This window comes from Vigna umbellata, chromosome 10 (assembly GCF_029865625.1).
Source record: "Vigna umbellata cultivar VRB3 chromosome 10, Vumbellata_1.0, whole genome shotgun sequence".
Taxonomy (NCBI): domain Eukaryota; kingdom Viridiplantae; phylum Streptophyta; class Magnoliopsida; order Fabales; family Fabaceae; genus Vigna; species Vigna umbellata.
Window position 1 is genome coordinate 14,428,020 of NC_142174.1, and position 24,333 is coordinate 14,452,352.

At 30.2% G+C, this 24,333-nt stretch overlaps 1 protein-coding gene across 1 annotated transcript; it reads left to right on the plus strand.

Moving 5' to 3' along the window:
* The first annotated feature begins 18,721 nt into the window (after positions 1-18,721).
* On the plus strand, positions 18,722-23,935 carry LOC124834333 (triacylglycerol lipase OBL1-like). The gene is made up of 5 exons (XM_088100995.1): positions 18,722-19,121; positions 20,650-20,840; positions 20,947-20,980; positions 21,819-22,432; positions 22,738-23,935. Exons 1-5 carry the CDS (start codon positions 18,794-18,796, stop codon positions 22,990-22,992), a joined length of 1,422 nt encoding a protein of 473 aa, XP_087957121.1. The 5' UTR covers positions 18,722-18,793; the 3' UTR covers positions 22,993-23,935.
* The last annotated feature ends 398 nt before the right edge of the window (positions 23,936-24,333 follow it).

Below are 24,333 nucleotides of genomic sequence, written 5' to 3' on the forward strand. Positions count from 1 at the left end.
AATTATATATGAGCTGTATATTGATCTTCATCATAGTTTTTTTTGTCATCGATGGTGCATGGGTTATAAAGACAGTCTTCGCCAGTGTAATTGTCGTTGTTTTAAGAATTTATTTTTCTCTTTTCATACCTAAACTGGGAAAGCAATCAATAAAACTGATATGAATGAATATCATTTTCTTCATCTTTGTTCTTTTTTGTATTTTTATCTCCTTAATTAATTTCGTTTATATCTAACGAGAACGAATGTCAGAAAAATGTTTGAATAATTTCAAGCAAATCTTGTGAATGATCTAGACTCTTTCAGCAATCACTGAAATATATAATATAATAAAATGTAAATATATAAAACAAAAGTTTGACCGATCTTGTTTTGGTCTTCTAAATGCCCAACTCTAATGGGCCATTTTCGGTTTTTCGGCCATCCGTGTGTATTTTATGAGGGATCACATGCAATGGCATATGGAGGTTTACTTTAACCATAGACACTCCAATACACGGCGCAACCAGCGTGCATGCATGCATAATTATTGTTTATTTCTCATAGTAATTACAAAAATATATTATTTTTCATAAACTTTATTATTCTGTTATAAACTCATCTTATGTATTGTTTTTTCTTGTTTCCTTGTTATACGAAAAATTGTACAAATTTATTTAAATCCAATAATCACACTGTTTGTTTTTTATTGTGAATATTGGAAAAACTACCTGAAAAGCTGTCGCAATGAAAGAAAGAAACCAGGATCAAAGAAAAGAGTTATATTCATTTTATCGATTTAACCAATACAGTTTCTAATAATCTTAAGAGCATGACACGTTGACATCACATTTTATTCTACTCCCATCCTGCACTCAAGTAAGTTAATATTTTATTATAATATACGATTTTATTAATAAAATAAGTTCCAAATGGTTGTTTTATGAACAGTGGTCCAAAATAGCTTTTCCTAATCTTAAATCACACTGACACTCTTATTTAACATATACTTCTTTCTCATCTTTCAATTATTGTTTTGTTGTAACACTTTTTTTATACATACAATTTTTCTAAAGGAAACCGTGTGATTCTTTTAGATGTCTCGAGAAAAATTACAATTATGGGTGGCAATAACTGATTTAGGATTAAAATACTGTTGTTGGAATGAAATTTTAGTTCCCAATCATGGGTGGAAAGAATATTTAAAAGCTATGAATATTTTATTATATTACTTAGAATTGAACTTAAAGATAATAATTTATGAATATACTTTTGTTCTTAATCCAGTAAAACATTGTTTTAATAACAAATTGTTAAGTTCATGCGACTTAAGATAACCTATTTTTGGTTGGAACCTTAGTTAAGATTACTAATGATATATTACTTTATCCATCAAAAGAGATAATAAGAGACAAGGAATGTCAGATAATGAAGTACATTTTATCCAAAGAAAAAAAAAGTAAAAGTTTACAGATTTAGAGTAAGTAAAATATTTAGATATATCTAATAAAAATTTGAAACATGTGCATATCCGAGTTTACATTTAATGAAAAGTCTTTTTTCATTAAAAAAGTATGCCCTAATAACATTTGAAGACTTAATACATATATTATATAGATATGAACAGACTTTGATGGAAGAGCTAATAATTTCTCTAGACCTAATCATCCATTTGAGGCATTCTAGAAGAGGAAAGGGCCCCTGAGGTTAAACGAAGTAGGTTGCCCCCCACGGCAAGGTCGAATAATTTGGTTGTTCGTGTCTCAAGGATCATGCTTCACAAATGTCTCATTTATTTTTTCTTACCCTATATATGCTATCAGAGTGTGCATTAGAAAAGAAAAAGAAAGTGAAAGAAAAGAAGGTGAGAAAAATATGGAGAAGTGAGTAGAGAAAATGAGGCCATGTGAAATAGACTAATAGGGTCCCATGGAGGCAATGAGATAGGGTTTTTAATTATTATTTTTGTTATGTGTTGGTGAATATGAACTAAAGCACCAGGGGGCACCTTGCTATCAGCATATGCATTATCTCTGCACCTTCCCACCTTCTCTATAGTGCATTGTATCCTCCTCTGACACATTCCTTATCGTATTCTTTCATCTTTTCTTTCACTTTTCATTTCTTTTTTATACACCATTCTCCATATTTCATTTTATTAATATTTTAAACACTTAATCAATAATTCTTTCACAAACTTACACTAGCCCTATCTCTAATTCACCTGCAGATATTGTCCTAGATCGATGGAAAATCAGATAAGCTTCCTTCATCATTTCTCATATCTACACCGACATTGCACTGAAGTCGATATATATATATATATATGTGTGTGTGTGTACGTTCTTGTATTTATTGGTCAATAAACACGTAACAGAAGGAAAAGAAGAAGAACAGAAAAGGCCAGTGAGAATACATTCAAAATTTGTAGCAAACTGAGGTGAATAATGGTGAAAAATGCAAGGAAATTTCAGAGACAGGGACTGCAGCATTTATTTCCTTATCTACCTATCTATCCATTTGTATATTACAATATTATATTCTATATGACAGCGACCAGTTGTTGAACTTCGTAATGGTATGCTTAAGTGATAGAATGGCTGGGAAATATTATTAAAATTACCTTGTTACTCATATCTTAAATTCAAAAATATATTTTAATAAGAATACATAATTGAAATTGTTTTAAAAGCTTTGCGTTATATTGATGTTCTTTATCAGGTTATATATATGTATATATATTTGACCTAATTAACTGCGCAGATGTAATTGAGATGTCACGAGCATGATAATGGATGGAGTAACAGGTGTTGGTGAAAAAGTACATGGAGGAGGTGATAGAGAATAAGAAAGAATAAATGATCGAGGAACAATGATTGAATTCCCATGTATTAATTATGAGAGACCAGAAATATCAGAATATATACCAGCTATGTTTTTACTTTAAAAACTACAAGCTTTGGGTATAACTTTTACTTACATATCACCTGAATAATTTTTTCTTATAAAAAAATACTTTTATCTCCATCTTAGTCTCTTAAATCCAAAAAATACTTTTCTGGTGCAATTATTATATTTTTTGACAGATTATTTGAAGAATTTATGAGGATGATCATATATCTTTTAAGGAAAAGTGGGATTTAGACATTATTTTACTATGATTAAGACATTGAATTTGACGAAATAGCAAGTTGTCAGGGAAAACAAGAAAAATGATTCTGGACATAGATTTGAAAATTTTTCTGAATAAAGAGATCTAGGGCAAGTATACAGTGAAATAAAATAGAAACAAAATTCGGATTTGATTGAGTCTGGGTGGCGTAGAGAAAATGTTGACTTCATAGATTATATTTGAATAATTTTCTTTTTTTCTCACTTTCTCCAATTAATATTTTGTTCTTCCTTTCTTTTTATTTGTTTATCATGGTGTTTCTCTTCTATAAGGCTTTGTTTACTTGAATAAATTTGGAGAGAGTGAATGAATGAATTTGAGAGAATTTGAAGGTAAATCTTTTTTATTTATTTAAGTAGATTTGGAGGTAATTGAGGGTGGATTTGAAAGTAAAGTTTGTAAAAATTAGTGTAGAATTTAATTGATGTGACAGTTTAAAAAAATTTACTTCCAAATACAGTCTCACTTACCTCCAAATACAGTGAAATAAACAATAAAAAATTTATCTTTAAATCTTTTCAAATTCATTCAATCCCTTTCTCCCAAATCTATTCAAGTGAAAGTGTAAAAAATCGGTGATGCCAAATTATATAAAAGAGAGTTAAAATTTTAATATTTATTTTCGTGTTTAGCTTTATATATCGCGTTAGTTTGGATTTCCAAATTATGTATTTAAAATGTTTAAATCTGTAAATTTATTTTTGTCTTGCTTAATTTAAGTGGGAAGTGTCTTTTAATTGAGAAGTGTATGAAAAAGTCACCATCAGAGAAAAAAATATTAATATATTCATCGGAATAAATTGTGATTTATGTTTGGTTCGTGATCTTTTATTTTGAACGAGTTTGTCAATTGGTTTATGGTTAGATAAATAAGTTTTATATCTTTAGGTTCTTTTGGTGTTGTTCTTTAAATTTTAGAGTATTATTATTTTGGTACTGATTGTAAATATTTGTTTGTGTTTTTAATTTGACTTGTTTATACACATTTTATTTTAAAAGAGTTTGATTGACTTATACACCCAATTTTTACTTATTACATTGAGAAAACTTTTTCATGTAAAAAATATGGTGTTTTCTTTTGTCCTGGTTCCTTCTCCTCAATTGCAAGTTTGAAAAAATTATTCTTGATATTTTTTGTTATTATGTTGTTATTTCTTACAAATTTGGAGGAATTATTTTTTATACTTTTAATTTTTGTGTTGTTGTTTTCCATAGTATCCAGATCAAATAAATTTGTGAAACTACACATTAATTTTTTTCACAAATTTAATTTACATATTTTAAAATAATTTATATACTAAAAGAAACACATATATAACAACAAAACAAAAAAAGATTTTTTTTGCCGTGTATTGCTAGTGAAACCAATTCTTAACTTTTTCACAGATTTTTATATTTATATGCGTGTTTAGTTTTATAGTGTTAATTTAGACTTTCAATTATGTGTATAAAATATTTAAATTAATTAAGTTTATTTTTTCCCATTTATTTAAATGGAAATGGTCTTTTAAGTGAGTGAGGGAGTGAAAAATATTGTTGTTTTAAAAGACAAAAAAAAAACTCAATCTCAATAAAAGTGTGATTCTCATCTCATTTGTCATTGGATCAAACTGTAATTTGACAATAGTTTTGTTGGTTTCTTCATTTTTTACCAATTTGGAACTGTCATTTTAAGGTTTATGGTTTAGATCAATAAGTTTCGAATTGTTGTAATATTTTTAGTTTTTTCTTTGTTGTTCATCGAATTTAATAGCATTTTTGTACTTTTGATTTGACTCTTTATTTTTATATTTGATTTTAGTATAACTTGGTTTACTAACCTGTCATGAAAGTTTTTTATTTTCATATTAAGAGAATTTTTTTCAGGTTAAATTTATTAGTGTTTTTTCGTCCTGTTGTTGCTTCTCATTTTCTATTGTTGTTTTTCATTATTGAAGGCAACACAATTTTTTTTTGTATGAGATAACGTGCAACAGTGTTTTTGGAGCAAAAAGCAATACATTCGGAACCAAGAACAAATTCGCAATAAAGAATGGGGCTTGAAACCACAAACCGAACGACGAAGGAAACTACAAATCAAGATCGCAAACAAGAACATAGACGAGACCATGAAACTGGGAATAAGAACTACAAACTGATAGCATAAAATAAAAAATGACTTTATGCTTTTCATTATTGTTTTCCACTATAAATAATTATAAGGATATTTAAAATAATTATTATTTGTAATTGCAAAATATTTATAATATAAAATTAGTAAGAAAAATAAATCTATGAATTGCTTAATTTTTTTCTTCGGTAAATAATATTAAAATATTTAAAGAAACAAATTAATTTATAATTGACACAAATGAATTTATGAATTATTTAATTTAGGTTTAATCATACGGATAGTTCTTATTTTTTGTGTGGCATTTCTCAAATAAAATTCTCATCTTTTCTTTATTTTAATTGAGTTTCTATTTTGAAAAATTAAAATAAATAGGTCATTGTTGTTAGCTTCTTACTAACACCGTTAAAGAGGATCACACGTCAATTTGTGATTATTTTTATTTTTAAATATTTTTTTAATTATTTTTATTTAAATTTATTTGGATTTGATTTGGTTTGGTCAGTTCAGCTTGACTAAGTTAGTTTGGTTCAGCTCAGCTCGAGTTGGCTCAGCTCGACTCGATTCTATACAGTTTTGTTTACACTGTCATTGTTACGTGACACTATAGAAATTTAACATGTGCCAATTTTTATATTTAAAAAAAATTAAAAATATTAAAAAAAAAATAACGTAACATGTGACATGATCTTTAAGGGTGTTACTATAAAATTAACAACAAAAAAACTAATTGCTTTAAATTTTTTTAAAATAGAAACCTAATTAAATGAGAAACCTATTTGAAAAAAAAGTCACGAGAAAAACCTTTAATTAATTATTAACAAACAGTATCAAAATATTAGAAAAAAAACAAATTGATTCCTAATTAAAAAATAATTAAATGCATAGATATTAAAATATTTTTATTCATGCTCTAACGCCGGTCACAACACGCACATAAATTGCTATGCCTACAAAAAATAAAATAAAATAAATAAAAAACCTTGTTTTCGTTTAGGAAACGTCCTATCCTTGCCTTTTTCTGCATTCGAATAATCCTTGAAGGCTCAATTTCCAAAAGAGAAGATGAATAAAAAAGGGGTGTGTTAATAAATTCCGAAGGTGTAAGCAATACAATTCTCAAACTAACAATATAACTTATGGACTGGCCTTACCAGAAACAAAAGTCAGAACTTGCTGGGTGGACGAGAACACTGTTGGCCCATTTCTTAAAAGAAAATGAAATGTTATCTTACATGTCAATAATTGTAACGTAGGTCTATTAAAAAAAAATTAATATAAGGAAATATGTTTTATTTAATATGCATAATATATAAGTTTAATCACAATCTATGAAATATAATAACTTTTGAACAGCTTCGGAGTATATTGCTCCTTCTCAATTATTACACCTCACATTCACTTATTTCAAACTATATTTCTACATGGTTTAGCTTAGTTAGAAGGAGACACACTTTAAAGAATAAATAATCAACTGTAACAATTCATTAAAAGATTTTTTTTTATTATATATATCCTTTTCAAATTTAAGAAAATTTTGTTATCACATATCACTTAAAATAAATACACAATGATTACAAAACTTCTTAAATGAATCCCGACGAATACTCATAAACACTTACAAGTAATAAATTACAAATATCAAACCATCCATTAATCACAAATCTAATCATTATTTCTCACTTATTTTTTCATTCTTCTATAATGGATATTTTTTTTTATTTTAAACACTTGTCTTTTTCAGGAAATAACATAGACAATGATATTCTTTTAAATGTGGAGTAGTTGGCAAACATAGAAATATTTAGATTGAGAAAAATAGTGAAAATTAAAGAGACATAAAAAAAGAGAGTGTAATTTAATAAAATATAAATAATTTAATTATTTTACTCATGATTCGTGTAGTTATGTAAACACAAATAACAATATTATAAATAGGTTTAATGTCTCAATAGGTCCCTATTTTTGTTCAGAATTTGAAATAGGTCCCTTTATTTTTTGGCGTCTCAATTGGGTCCTTATTTTTGTTAATTTGATGCAAATAAATCCTTTTCGTCAATTTCATCAAACGGCGTTAATGAATGTGTGACGTGGCCTAAGGACAGTATTGACACATGTAAGGCCACGTCACACATTCATTAACGCCGTTTGATGAAATTGACGGAAAGGATTTATTTGCATCAAATTAACAAAAATAAGGACCTAATTGAGACGCCAAAAAATAAAGGGACCTATTTCAAATTCTGAACAAAAATAGGGACCTATTGAGACATTAAACCTTATAAATATAAACATAATTGGTTACGTGGGTAAATATTTTATTATCATTTTTATGTATAATTGATTATGAAAAAATATAATTGTTATATATATATATATATATATATATATATATATATTCAAATTTACTTGTGGAAAAATTCTGAATTAAAAAATATAATGTTTTTAGTTTTATTTTCTTAACTTTCATTCATGAATGAGTAATACTATTTTATAAACAAAGAGATATTAAGATGAAATCTTATGTTTTTGTTTACTTTTGAATATGAAATTGAGTAAATAGATTTAAGTAGAGTTAAGAATAATATGTGTTATTTTTTTTAACGGATTCGAAAGTGATAAGGAATAAATTTAGAAGTAAAGTTTGAATAATTTTTTTTAATGGAGCTCCTGGTTGCGTTGCTGATCTCCTTCGACTCCTTGTTCATATTCTTCTTCAGCTTCTTCAGCCCCTTGATGCACTGCTTGTCCTCCTACGACTCATTGTTTCAGATTCTTCTTCAACTCCTTCATCTCCTTTAGCTCCTTCAACTCTTGGTTGCATTGTTTGTTCTCCTTCAACTCATTGTTCATATTCTTCCGTCTGAATGTTTCGGGTGTAGGGTCGAGGATCTCCACAAAGCACTCCTTCACACTTTTACTCCAAGTTAGTTTAGGTAATTCTGAATGTTCTTAGTTCAAGTCCTTCCTTGCTTGCTCTCCAAACCGTCTGGGTGTACTTGTCAAGGGCATTCCGACACTCAACTCAGAGATCGATACGATTGAGGGTCACACTAAAATCTTAAATTTGCAATAAATGCAATCACCTACCTTCTACCTTTGACCTATATTTATAGGTTTTGAGATGTGCCTGAGATTAGTGAAACCCTAGTCATGTCCCAGTTAGAGCTTATTAGTCACTAAGTATCACTTAGTAGTAATCTTGATTAGAAATGATATTTAAGGATGGTTATTGCTGTTATAATATATTAATATGATTTTTAATTTCTTTTATTTTTTTTATTCTTTCTGCTCTATAAACAGGGAGCTCCTCCTCCATTACAAAATACACCAAATTCAGTCTTTCTCATTCTCCTCTTTCTGAGTTTCATTCTTTAGCTCTTTTTCTCTTCTAAAATTATTTTGGGTTATTCTGATACTCTGTTTAGAGATCCTTACTAGTTCTGAGATCTTCAAAAATTATGAGAAGTTCCTGTTGTATTCTGGAGGGCTTGCGCAATACACCGTGGATAAGTCCTTAAGGACAGTGACTCTACATGCCTCCTGAAATAATGTTTTGTCATCTTTTTACAACAATCTTAAGGACTTATGGCTGGCATCAACATCATGCCTTCGGAGAGCCAAACCATTGTTTTCGGAACCCAGACGGTCTTCGCAAAATCACTTCTGGACGTGTGTAAAATCGAGATTTTCTCTGGACAGAATTTCTGGCGCTGGCAAGAACGTGTGTCCACCCCTTCAATCATGTATGGAGTTGCTGCTACTCCCAAAAGGTACGTACACAAACCTGATCACAAAAAGAAAAATAATTTTCTTAAATCTCGTCCCAATGAATCCAAGCCCACCTGGCATATAGTAAGAAACGACAATCCTCCTTGGACAAAAATAGCCGAAGGAGATGACATTATTGTTGCGGTCGTTTCTTAAGTAAACCTGATGACCAATGTGAGCAAGTGGGTGGTAGACTCTGGTGCTACCAGGCATATCTGTGCAAACAGAAGTGGCTTTACCTCTTACACTAGTGTAGGGGATGGAGAAGAATAAGTCTACCTCGGTGATTCCAGGACCACTCCTGTTCTATGAAAAGGAAAAGTTCTTCTCAAACTCACATCTAGAAAGACTCTGGCCTTGAGTGATGTGCTACATGTGCCATCAATCATAGTTAATTTAATCTCTGTAGCACTATTGGGAAAGGTGGGGGTTAAAGTGTCATTTGAGTCTGACAAGATCATTATGACAAAAAATAATGTTTTCGTGGGGAAGGGATATTGTGATCAAGGACTCTTCATTCTAAATGTTTATGAAATTATTAATGAATCAAGTTCTTCTGCTTATATTATTGACTCGTGTGATATATGACATGCTAGATTAGGACATGCGAATTCCTCTTATGTTTTGAAATTACAACGATTAGGATTGATTAATATGCATGATAAACAGAGTAGTAAATGTGATATATGTGTAGAATCTAAATTAACAAAGAAAACATGTTTTTCTATAGAACGCCAAACTGAGCTATTATGGTTAATTCATATTGATCTAGCTGATATGAAAAAAACCATCTCTAGAGGAGGTAAAAATTATTTTGTGACATTTATTGATGATTATTCTAGATACACCAAAGTTTACTTAATCAAACATAAAGATGAAGTCTTTGATGTGTTTTTAACCTATAAAGCAGAAGTAGAAAATCAGTTGAATAAGAAAATTAAAAGGATTAGATCAGATAGAGGTGGTGAGTATTTGCTCTTTAATGACTTTTGTGTTAAAGAAGGAATTATCCATGAAGTGACCCCACCATATTCACCTGAGTCTAATGGAGTAGCTGAGAGAAAAAATAGAACCCTTAAGGAAATGATGAATGTTATGCTTATTAGTTCTGGTGCAGCTGATAACCTTTGGGGAGAAGCCTTGCTTACTTCATGTTTTCTACAAAATAGGATATCCCATAAGAAAACCAGTAAAACTCCTTATGAGTTGTGGAAAGGTTACCAACCTAACCTTAAATATCTAAGAGTGTGGGGGCGCTTAGCTAAGGTGATGTTACCCGATCCTGAGAAAAGGAAAATAGGCTCTAAAACCTCTGATTGTATGTTTTTAGGTTATGCTGAACATAGTGCTGCCTATAGGTTTATAGTTGTTAAAAGTAACATACTTGAGAGAAATTCTATAGTGGAGACGAAAAATGCTGAGTTTTTTGAACATGTGTTTCCCTTAAAGGTTAGTGAGTTGTCTCAACCTGTTGATGATATTGATAATAGTAATACCATGAATGAGGATCTGAGAAGAAGTAAAAGACAGAGACAGGAAACTTCCTTTGGATATGACTTTTATACTTATCTTGTTGATAATGATCCAATAAGCTTTATAGAAGCTATTAGTGCTCCTGATGCAAAACATTGGGATAAGGCTATTAGGACTGAAATTGAATCAATTCAGAAAAATAATACTTGGACTTTAGTAGATTTGCCTAAAGGAGCAAAACCCATTGGTTGTAAATGGATCTTTAAGAAAAAGTATCACCCTGATGGATCCATAGAGAAGTATAAGGCGAGATTAGTAGCAAAAGGTTTTACTAAAAAATCCAACATAGATTACTTTGATACTTTTGCTCCAGTGACTAGGATTACCTCTATTCGAGTGTTGTTAGCTCTATCAGCTATCCATAAACTAGTGATACATCAGATGGATGTTAAAACAACCTTTTTGAATGGTGATTTATAGGAGGAAATTTATATGACTCAACCTGAAGGGTGTGTTGTACCTGGTCAAGAGGATAAAGTATGTAAACTCTTAAAATTCTTGTATGGGTTGAAACAAGCACCAAAGCAATGACATGAAAAACTTGATAATGTGTTACTTTGTGATGGTATTTCACCTAATGATGCTGATAAATGTGTGTACTCTAAATCTGAAAATGGAGATTATGTCATTATATGCTTGTATGTGGATGACATGTTAATCTTTGGTACATGCAAAGATATTGTTACTAGAACTAAATTGTTTCTAGGATCAAAATTTGAAATGAAAGACATGGGTACAGCCAATGTGATTTTAGATATTAGAATCATAAGGAAGGAAGATAGTATATTACTATCTCAAGAACAATACGTTGAGAAACTTCTTAAGAAGTTTGGGTTTTATGACTTAAAACCAGTGAGTACCCCTTATGATGCCAATTCTAAATTAATGAAAAATAGAGGAGAATCATTATCTCAGTCACAGTATGCCCAGATAATTTGGAGCTTACTGCACTTGATGAGCTTTTCTAGACCTGATATTGCTTATGCAGTAGGTAGACTGAGTAGATACACTCAATGTCGAAATCAAGAACATTGGGATGCACTTGCTAGGCTTGTGAGATACTTAAGAGGTTCAATGGATTATGTCATTGAATACAGTGGATTTCCCGCTATACTAGAAGGGTACAATGATGCTAACTGGATCTCTGATTCAAATGAGACAAAATCCACTAGTGGTTATGTATTCACACTTAAGGGTGGTGTGATTACATGAAGATCAGCCAGACAAACTATTATTGCAAGATCAATATTGAAATCTGAGTTTGTTGCTCTTGAGATGGCTGATAATGATGCTGAGTGGTTGAAAAACTTCTTAGCGAACATTCCACTAGGAATGAAACCAACCCATCGGTATCAATACACTGTGATTGCCAGTCGGCAATAGCTATAGCTAAAAACAAGAATTACAATGGAAAGAATGGACATATTCAATTGAGACACAATTTGGTGAAGCAGTTGCTAAAGAGTGGAACTATTTCCATTGATTATGTGAAGTCAAAACGGAATCTAGCAGATTCTCTGACAAAACCCCTTGGAAGACAAATGATATTAGAAACATCGAGGGAAATGAGAGTTAAGCCACTTGCAAACAAACAAGTGATGGTAACCCAACCTTTGTGATCGGAGATCCCATGAATAAGGTTCATATGGGTAAAAACAAGTCACTTGTTAGTTCTGATAGCACTAAATTGATTTTAATCAATTATGTCCCTTCATATGGTGTGTGTGAAAGTGATAGAGATTGCATTATTGAGAGGCTAAACTTTGTTATTAAAAATTCTATATGGTGATAGAATTTTATCTTAAACAAAGTTGTTAATGATTTTCATATTCCTTATGGGTGGTGTATGATTTGCAGCATACACTTGATGAAATCACCTATATGAGTGTCGAGTGGGGCTGGTTGCATGAGATTGTGGCATGATCGTTAGAGCACTCATAATATCGGGCATGCGTATGGCCTAGTAAGCGCAACACAACAATAACAACAAGGATTATGGGGAGTGTATTGTGATTGATAAACCTCTGACACACGTCAAGTGTCTTTGGTTCATATAACTTGCTATACCAACTACACTGTGTGTTAAATTTCTAAATCTAAGACTGGTTCATATAGCTTGTTATACCAACTCTGATGCATTACATCCTTTGAGACCTAGAGTAAAAGTTTTTATATTTTATTTCAACTTTCTTTTGCAATATGTGGGGGATTAATATAATATATTAATATTATATTATTGCAAAAGTTAATGTTTGGTTTAAAAACATTAAATTGTGAGCTTGATTTTTGGAACGTTGGGTGACAACGTTCGTTTTCTTTCAACGTTCAATTTTTTTTAATTAAATCATTTATGATTTTTAATTTCTTTTATTTATTTTTATTCTTTCTAGCTCTATAAATAGGGAGCTCCTCCTCCATTTCAAAATACACCAAATTCAGTCTTTCTCATTCTCCTCTTTTCTGAGTTTCATTCTTTAGCTCTTTTTCTCTTCTAAAATTATTTTGGGTTATTCTGATACTCTGTTTAAAGATCCTTGCTAGTTCTGAGATTCTAAGAAATTCTGAGAAGTTCCTGTTGTATCCTGGGGGCTTACGCAATACACGGCGGATAAGTCCTTAAGGACAATGACTCTACACGCCTCAGGAAATACCGTTTTGTCAGCTTTTTACAACAATTGTCAGAGGTCATCCGTTCAGTCCTCCGTCTTTCACGACCGTGCGATTGATACACTATTTATCTGGATTACATGACGTGTGGTTGTCGACACCAACTTATTCAGCTGGTTGTCCCTTCTTGGTGGCCTCATCCGGTCGGCCCTATTGTGCATTCGTAAGGCCATACAATACACCAATGAACAAGTCGAAAGATACTCTAGGGATGATGCGATCATATTAGCATTGTGAATCTTTTTTCTTTCACCTTCTATCGTTCAAAACTTGTAAATAATGAATTCATTCATCGGTATAAGAAGAGTCTTGGTAAATAAATTAACCAAAGTTGGTTTTAATAATAATAAGAAGGATGTTGAGCGTTTAAAACTGCTGCAGGTGCTCCTGTTTAAACTTCAGGTGTTCTTGCTTGAACTTTAGGTGCTCCTATTGGAACATCAATGTGGATATATTCTTTTATTTTTTCTTCATGTTCTTTTTCAGCTACTGGTTGAGACTCTTCTTCGGCTCCTTCAGCTCCTGTTGCACTGCTGGTTCTCCTTCGACTCCTTGTTCAAATTCTTCAACTCCTTCATCTCCTTTAGCTCTTGGTTACATTGCTTGTTCTCCTTCGACTCCTTATTCATGTTCTTCTTCATCTCCTTCAACTCCTGGTTGCATTGTTGGTTCTCTTTGGCTTCTTTTTCATAGTCTTCTTCAACTCCTTCATCTCTTTCATCTCCTTGAGCTTGATTGCATTGCTTGTTCTCCTTTGACTGATTATTCATATTCTTTCGTTTGAATATTTCAGGTGTAGGGTCGATGATCTCCACAAAGCACTCCTTCACACTTTTACTCAAAGTCAGTTTAGGTAATTATGAATGTTCTTAGTTCGAGGCCTTCCTAGCTCTCCAAACTGTTCGAGTGTACTTGTCAAAGGCACTTCAACGCTCAAGTCAGTGATCAATTCGATCGGGTGTCATAGTGAAATTTTAAATTAGCAATAAATACAATCATCTACCTTCTTACATCTAACCTCAATTTATAGATTTCGAGATGGATCTAAGATTAGTGAAACCTTAATCATGGTTCAATTGTGGTCCATCACACACTAAGTAACACTTACTAATAATCTTGATTAGAAGTAATATTTAAAGATGATTATTGATACATTATTTATTTGAATTACCGGACGTGTGGTGGTTGATATCAACTTATTCAACCGATAGTTCCTTCTTGACATCTCATCCATTCGATCTCATGGTAGGAACGTATGACCATGTAAAATGTCCTCAAATCCACACACTTAACAAAAGGTTTGAAAATTATTTTATCCCACACATCATCGTTTTTTTCTCGTTTTTAAATATGTAAATTGGAACATAATTTTACTCGTAAATTCTCAATATTTGTATATAGTTATTCAGCCCAAACTATCGAAACATTTAGATTATACATATTTAACATGTGATGAAAGTGAAATTAATGACTTAGTTAGGAAAAATATTAAAATAACGAAACACGAGGTTCATGCTTCGAAGTTGTTAAACATTTGTCAAATTTTTACCCTTTGCGTTGATTGGTCATTTGAATTCTGTGGGACGAGTTTTTCATTACTGACATAAAGATGTTCTTAACTTATGGGTACCTTTCTGACAGCTGTAATGTAAAAAAAAATATCATAAATCCCACGTCACACTCCACACAGAGCTTGCGTAGATCTATTTACCATTTTTATAATAATCATGAAATAACATGTTGGCACATTTTATTAATTGAAATAAATGATTTGAAAAAAATGCAATTAAATCACAAAAATCGGGATAACTGTTTTTATTCTTCACATTTTTTATCGATCAAACTTAAAGAATGTCAACCGCTGATACAAATATCGTTGTTTTTATTGGATTTTTGTTTCTTTAATTCATATCATACTGTTAATTTTAATAATAATGTTAATTTTAGTTGGTGCGAAACATCCCATGTGGACTTCAAAATTTCATGCATCAATATCACAGCTTGTTTATATAAAGGCTTAGAAAGTATAAAATTTGGAATATAGACCAAAAATATAAAATATTAAAGATTATATATTTTGAAAAAAAAGTATGTTTGTTATATCTATTTTGTTTGTATACTTTACTAAAATTATATAAATTATTGTGTCCAACAAATAATATGTATATATCATATTATAATTTATTATATACTTCTATTTGTTATATATAAAATATTTTATATGCTTTTTATTGAAGAAATATTTGATATGGTTTTTATAAAATACAAAGATAATACATGTGTACACACTAATACAAAAATCGCGTACAACATCAAATATTTTGGGCTTTTAACGATGAATTTGCGAACGACGTCATATCAGGAGACATTAAATTAACATCGAATTTTGTCAGTATACAACTTTAACTTAATGTCGAATTTTATCAATATACGAAGTTAATCAATTTTTTTGGTGTTTTTAATTAATTGTGATATTTTTTACAACTCTACGATATCTGAAAAAAAAATAGAAAAACAACAAATTTCAATTTTTGGTATTTTATAAAACAAGAACTATGAAAGTGTAGTGTAGTATCAACAACAAACAACAATAATCAACAATAAACAAGTTCAATCAAACAACAACAAACAAGTTCAACAAAACAACAACAAACAAGTTCAACAAAAAAACACAACAAAACAAGTTCAACAAATAAGTTCTTCAAAACGAAAACGAAAACTAACATTCAAAATGTGGGTTCGTCGGAATAAAGTGTCATCACCAGTGACAGAGATAACAAAATGCGCTTATGAAGGACAAGAGCACAAAAATAATCGGTCAAAACAAACGAAAATCATACATAAAGTAATTAATTAACATGCATTTGTATCAAATGAAAGAAAGATTACATGTGATGGTCGTCAAACTCATTCGAGAAAAGTTTGAGAAAAGAAGAGAGTCTTGCGCATTAAGATGAAGTGAATGAATTTTCAATCTTCCGCTCAAATGTTTTATTGAATTCACTAACCTTTCAACAAAAAAGTCACGGGTCACTTTTTAATGTTTGTTATTCAGTGATTGGATGTTGAATGAGTGACGCTGTTTTTTTAACACATATATTTATTTTAATTAAAAATGAAATATAATATTTTAAAATAATTTAGAAACAAAAATTATATTTAATAAAAAATAAAAGACAATAAAAAATTAAAAGTAACATTTTAACTTTTCATTATAAACATAAAAGATGTGAAAAAAATCAACATTTCTTAGATTGGTTGTATAGTAATGGGTTAAATATGTTTTTGGTCCCTTAACTTGTAGTGAAAATTGGAATTAGTCCCTCTTCAAAACTTTGGTCTAATTTAGTCCCCAAACTTTAGAAATGTGTGAATTTAGTTCTTTTAACTAAATTTTGTTAGGTTTATTTGATGTTTCAAGTGCGTTTCATGATAGCATTTGAGTTGTTTATACCATTTGACACATTTTTGCTTCAATGTTAACTTAGAAATGCATTTGAAACATCAAATAAAGTTAACAAAATTGGGTTAAAAGGACTAAATTCACACATTTCTATAGTTTGGGGACTAAATTAGTCCAAAGTTTTGAAGAGGGACTAATTCCAATTTTCACTAAAAGTTAAGGGATCGAAAACATATTTAACCCTATAGTAATTAATGGATTATCTTTTCAAAATATTTTATTTATTTTAATATAACGAATTATGTTATTATTTTTATATAATGAAAGGAGTGATTAAATTAATATTATTAAAATAAAAAAATATATATTTAACTTTTTAGTCATTTTCATCTCAATAATTTTATTTTTCATTTTCTTACTTCTTTTATTATTTAATTCAAATAAAGCACGAGTGAAAGTTGTTGCAGTTGGTAGTTTCTTTGTTTCTCCCTTCACATTAGTATGTTCTCCATGTTCCCATTATCCTGACCCTACTGTAGTTTCTGGCATTTATGAGGTTGTTTCCTTTCTTTTTCAGTTCAATGATCCCGTTGCATTGCATGTACTCTTCACAGTTTATAAAATTCAAATAAAAAAAAACACCGTACTTAACAATTAATTAATAGTCATAATGTCCTCAAATTGTTAAAGTTAACTAAAGTTGTTCTTCAAAGTTTTCATTTTATTTTATTTCTTCAACAGTAGTGGAGCAATATAACCCGTACACCAAACTCTAATACTATTTAAGAAGTAAATTGTAACTCTAACTCAATCTCCACAAAATCGACTTGTAATGTGAGATGTGTACTCGCTTAGACTTTTAATAATTAGTAGGATATAAAAATGTAATAAATAAAATAATGAAACAAAATAAGTCATTAAACTTAAAAAAATGATGTTATGCAAGGTGATGTATATTTTTGAAAGTATCTTGTATTAAAAAAATTCCTGTCGAAATCGACAAAATAATACTCACAAGCTACCTTCTATTCTTTTAAAAATGATTATTTTATTGGATACTTATTTACACGCATCAAAATATTTCGAAAGTAATATATTAAAAAAAAAAGCTCATTTTTCACAAGATAATATATTTTTATGCCTAGTCATTAAAAAAACCAGTTTTTGCAACGAATCACTTGCCTTCTGCACGGAAGGATTGATTTATTTGGCGGCACTTGGCCACCCAACTATGAAAAAGTGTGAAAGAAGTTAAAATTAAAGAGACAAAAAGTATCAATAAGATAAGATGTTTTCTATATATATAAAAAAGATAAGAGATTTATAAGCCGATTTAGCTAGTATATACATAAATTTCTCTTCTATAAGCCATACTTCATTTACACAAAAAAATTATTGATATAAGCCATGATCATTTACACACAAACATATTGATACCATTTAAAGTTATATAATACAGGATTTTTTATAGATGTTTTAAAATAAACAAAGAAACAAATAAAATTATCTTATTTATAAATCAATTTATAGAATATAATTTACATATTATTTTTTAAAATCATATTTTTAATTCGTGTATAAACTAAATTTTGATTTATGAAAAATACTAATGTTTTAGTTTTCTTTTTTAAATACACAAAATCAAAGTCTCATAATAAAAGGCAATAATAAAGATATAAAAAGAATATCACCTCTGTGCACTTCTTGAGGTATTCGCGAACAATATTATGGTGCTTCATGTTTGTCACCTACACAGTACTATCTGTGTGGATATTATACTTAGAGAAAAAGTATAGGATTAGTTTATCTAATCTTAGAACATTAAAATTAAAAAATCTTATAATATTTTGTTTGATGGAATGTTCAAAGGCATCATATATGAATGATTGAATAAATTATCTTTTAAGTTATTGTTTATTTTTTCAAATTATTAAAAAAAAAGTTTAATTTCTTTGCACATACAAACTGTATTTTTATTTTTAGGGTTACCGGTCCATTTGATTTCACACTAACTAATAATTGAATAGAAAAAAGAGTTGCAAAATATACACGAGCTTTATCATTCTCACAATCATAATTATAAATAATTAAAGGGACACGAGCTTTATCATTTGGCCCTTCCTCTTCTTCTGTTAACTTGTGGAGCTTGTTGTTGGCCATGGCGAGCGAACCAAATGGCAGCTGCAACAAGGGTTTTGCTGACAGCTATATGTTGCTGAACCCAAACGACGCTCGTTTCTTCGATCTTCTTCATGTGCTGTATTCCCGAAACTTAGGAAACCGAAAATTTGTGGACAGCAACGCCGAGGGAGATTACGAGGGAAGCTTCCGCCACAGATGGCTTATCTTCGTCTCCGTCGTGCTGCAGAAGCTTCTCTTGTTCGTCGCGAAGCCACTTTCGTTGTTCGGCTCTTTCATGGAGTTCCTCATCAACCTCGTTTACCTCAACGGCGGTTTCATCATGATTGTCGTGAACTTCCTCACAGGTAATTTGTTTGAATGTATAATCCATAGATCTGAGGCTATTTTTTTTTAATTTTACACTTTCTGGTGTTTTAGCTTCTTAACCCAACAAAAATGATTGCCACATCGATCAGATCCATTTGCTTCATCCACTGTTTTGTGCAAAGCTAAAACCCCTACTATAGTCTCTTCCTTTTTTCCACTGTGGAATTTTTTTGAAGAAATCTGCATCCATCTATCGTTTTTCTTTGTCTCAGAAAGAGTATCGTAGTGCCTGCACTTACTCCGTCAATCATATCGTCTTCCAAGGTCGTTTTCAATTTCAGATTTCTTTATTTATTTTTGTTATGCTTTTCGAGTCCAGTTTTTTTTATTGAGTTTTTGGTATTATCTTTGTACGATATTTTAAAAATATAATATTATATTTTGAAATCATAAAAAAAGGACACACTGGAAAAACCAAAGAGAAATAAAAGCGTCCTTTTCCTAGCTTCTTCATGGCTAGTTGTGATTTCTTTGCTACTGATTTAATATTTTTGGGTTTAGAAATAGTGGATTATTCATTCTAGCTGGATCCATGTTCATGCTATTTATGAAGTAAATAATTAATTATATATTATGCGTTAATTATATATATATATATATATATATATAAATAATGTGTGTATAAAATGATATCATATTTATTTTTTATATTGATAATTGAAGTTGATATAACCTTATCTCATATATTTAAAAAATCAGGTTAAATTAAAATTCAATAAGTTTCTCAATTAAAAAATTGTGACCAATTGCTGAACCTCCAATCTCCATTTCTAATATTTTTTATTTACATAAAAGAGATTGGTTGGGTAGAAATAACACTACATGCCGAATTCACCCCAACTTGTCGCAGTCTCATTGGGGAGCGTTTGATGGACCACGTGCCAGAACTTTCTTGGAATAATAAATAAATGGTTTTGTTTTGCCACCACTTCAATCACTTAACAATTCATAATGAATATATTTTTTTAGATATAAGCTTCATATGTTTTATTTTATTCATTCTCACGTTTCTTATAACCAACGCATCAACTTTTATACTTCTTTTCAGTTTTTTTACTTTATATTTATTTTTAAGTTTACATTTGTTAAGGGGAAAGAAAGTATAAAGATACAAAAAAAAGTCAGTTGTTTGATGATAATTAAATTGAAAAATACTTAATAAAAAGCGGGTGGGGCCACTCATAAAATAGTGAAAATTATGTGAAAGCCATGATTTAATATAAAATAGAATAACAAATCTGCTACGCAATCCAGTCCCATCATCAATTATGGAAGTCCCTTCCATTGTTTTCTGTTTTTTGTTCATATCCACGTGTAATAATAGTATTGGACAAAAAACACTATTATAAGTTGTATTCGAGTTATGATTGATATTCACGTATTGTTTACTCTCTTAAATTGTTCATTTTAACGCATGTCGATTAAAAAACCATTACGTTGTAATCAAACATTAGTATTTATCTGCTCAGAGAATTGATTGGTATGAAATCTCATGAAACAAAACAGGTCACTTGGTCGTCCCAGATCGTAATGCACCAAATTATTTGTCTTGTATCGGAAATTTGGATGCACGAGTAAAGTTGGATGCTATCAAGCGTGATGACTGTAGGTACTATGTTTCATTAGCTATGATGGCTTCAAAGGCTTCCTACGAGAATGCAGCTTATCTTAGAGCTCTAGTCAAAACTCAATGGAAGGTACGTAGAAAAGTGACTTTTTTTTTTTCTCTTTACATTATCTGTTTTTTCCTCCGTTTAGATGCAGTCCTAATTGATTTTGTTTGTGACTTGTGACCTCTTACAGATGGAATTCGTGGGCTTTTTTGACTGTTGGAATGGTAAGAACTGCGAATAACCAATCTCATATGCATGTCTTAACGTACTGGTAAAAGAAACAAGTCATGGTAACTTAAATATCAAATGTGAAATTTTAGTTTCCTATATCACATTATTTGATATTACTATTTCAAAAATATGCTTTTATCTTTAAATTTAACGGTCATTATCAATAAACATAATTAAAGGTAATTTAAAAAGAGTATATTTTTTATATGTTGTGTGTAAACTATATTGGCTTAACAACTGGTTGAAATTAGATGTAAAAGTAAAATTTACTGACTCAGTGAGTGTTAATTAGTTCTTAGCACTTGTGTGGAAGATTGATTAGTTGAAGGTAAAATGACTTTTAAATCTCTCAAAAATTACCATCTTGATTAGGATCTAAATGAAAGGTATACAGAAGAAGATTATAAGTTTTCAATAAAAAAGATAAACGTGTTATTTATGAATTTAAAAATAATTAATGAATTAATGTAAGATAATTATTATTTTTTACACATACACCATCTCAATTCCTCTGTCTAGTATATATACATATACATATATATATATATATATATATATATATATATATATATATATATATATATTTCAAAGGGTAAACATGTTTCGATGGAAGTAAATTGACAATTTATATTAATTGTACAATCGATTGACAATATTAAATTATTAAAAAAGAATTTATGGGATACAAATTTGTTAAAAAAAATATATCTTTCAACAATGGAAAAGATAAGAACTAAATACCAAATTTAATTGAAAATTTAGAAGTCTATTCACACATTTTAGCGTTAACTAAACTCTTGTATTCAACCCTTGGTTACATTGACATGGCAGATTTTCAAGGAAAGGCCACAACCCAAGTGTTGATTCTTTTAGACAAGCACGAGGAGCGCGATACTTACGTTGTGGCTTTCCGAGGAACAGAACCCTTTGATGCAGATGCATGGTGCACCGACCTTGACATCTCGTGGTATGGGATTCCCGGCGTCGGAAAAATGCACGGCGGCTTTATGAAAGCTTTAGGGTTACAGAAAAACGTGGGGTGGCCAAAGGAGATCCAGAGGGACGAAAATCTTCCCCCATTGGCTTACTATGTTATCAGAGACATTTTAAGGAAAGGTTTGAGTGAAAATCCCAACGCAAAGTTCATTATTACGGGTCACAGTTTGGGAGGAGCACTCGCAATTCTGTACCCTACGATCATGTTCTTACATGATGAGAAGTTGCTGATAGAGAGGTTGGAAGGGATCTACACGTTTGGGCAACCGAGAGTTGGAGACGGAGCATATGCAGACTTCATGAGACAAAAATTGAGGGAGAATTCTATTAGGTATTGCAGGTTTGTTTATTGCAACGACATAGTTCCGAGGTTGCCCTACGATGATAAGGATTTGCTGTTCAAGCACTTTGGGGTCTGCCTTTTCTTTAACAGGCGATATGAACTCAGAGTAAGTACTTTTTCCTTTTTTGAACTATATATTCATTATTTTAAAAAAAATTGACTCGAGTTGAACTTATAAACTAAAGAAAATTGATTATTTGAAACTAAAGAAATCCATTTAACAACCCATTCCATTTTAATAATATATAATGATATGCAGTAAGACTTTAAATTAAAAAAATAAAAACAATATCCTTAAAATACTATTAAAAGAAAGTAGTAAATCTGGATTGCAAAAGGATTTTTGACAACATGCATGGATCAGAAGAACAAGGTGAACCGAAGAATGAAAAAGTTGTTTGATTATTGCAGATTATGGAAGAAGAGCCGAACAAGAACTATTTCTCGCCATGGTGTGTGATACCAATGGCGTTCAATGCTGTTTTGGAACTAATAAGGAGCTTTACCATTGCCCGAAAACATGGAGCTCACTATAGAGAAGGATGGTTTCTGTTTGGATTCAGATTATTTGGTTTGGTGCTACCTGGCTTACCTGCTCATGCTACACAAGATTATATTAATTCCACTCTTCTCGGATCAATTGAAAAGCACTTTAAAGCAGATTGATGGATGCGTCCATGGAAGTCACTTACTACAACTATTTCCTTAATAAGCTACCCAGCCTTAAAGTCTGTTTCATTTGCTGCATGGTTTATGCTAATGCCAAGTTCTCCCTTTCACCTTTTTTCTTCTTCTGGTAAATGCCTGTTCCACGTCTTGAAGACACAAAAATGCCACTGGTTATATATATATATATATATATATATATATATATATATATATGTGTGTGTGTGTGTGTGTTTGGAAATGTTATATCCTTTCTCATAATCATCATATTTCAAAGCGGGACTTGATTGCAATAGTTAATCATAGTTTGGCTTAGGTTTATTTTGAATTATGTTAAAAAAATAATTTTGTATTTTAATTTCACACTAGTTCATAGGCTTAAATACTTACTTCGTCTCTATGTTAAGAGCTGAATTTTTATTTAGTATCCGGTTTTAAAAATGAAGAGATTGGATCCCTAGTTATGAAAAGTATATGAGTAAGGTCCACAAAGAAACAAGTTCAACAAATCATGAAAGAAAAAGTTGAATAAAAGAGACAAAAAGCTGGACAGCAGAAGAGAGAAGAGAAAAAGCACGATCACATCAGCATGAACTTAACGTCGTTGCTGTCAACTTAACCGACATGACCTTATTCATACACTTTTCATAACATAAGGACCCAATGTTTTCATTTTTAAAACTGGATATTGAATAGAAATTCACCTCTTAACATGAAGAAGAACTAAGCACTTAAGCCTAAGCCTGATTTATATTGAAACAATCAATTGCTCAGGCTTGCCTTTATTGAAAGTTAAATTATAAATATGGATTCATGTTAAGAACGTGACATTGTATATATAAATAAATAGTTTTATCAAGATAAATCAGCACATATATCTTTTCTGTATATGATTTCATGTTTACAGTAGTTATTTTTTAGGAGAAAAATTATGATATTATTACCTTACTTTTGAGCAACAGTTACGGATTTATATTCTCGTTACATATAATAATTTTTATTTAATTAAAAATAATTCCAGAAAATTATTATAATAATTTTATACTCGTTATACAATACAGTAAACATGAAGGCCATGAATATCTTTAACCCTAAACAAGAAATTGAGAAAATCCACAAATAAAAATTTCGTTCCCATATTTGAGAATTATCCCACAAGATGATCTGCATGCCAATAACACATTCATCATATTTTAAGTTTGTATTACATTGCATGCCAAATTCGTATTTGATATTTATTTTGTCACAAATTGTATGTTATCTAAAATATTTTTTATTTTAATTAATTTATTTTTTTATTCTATAGTTTAATGATATTTTACTTAACTATTTAAATAAGTT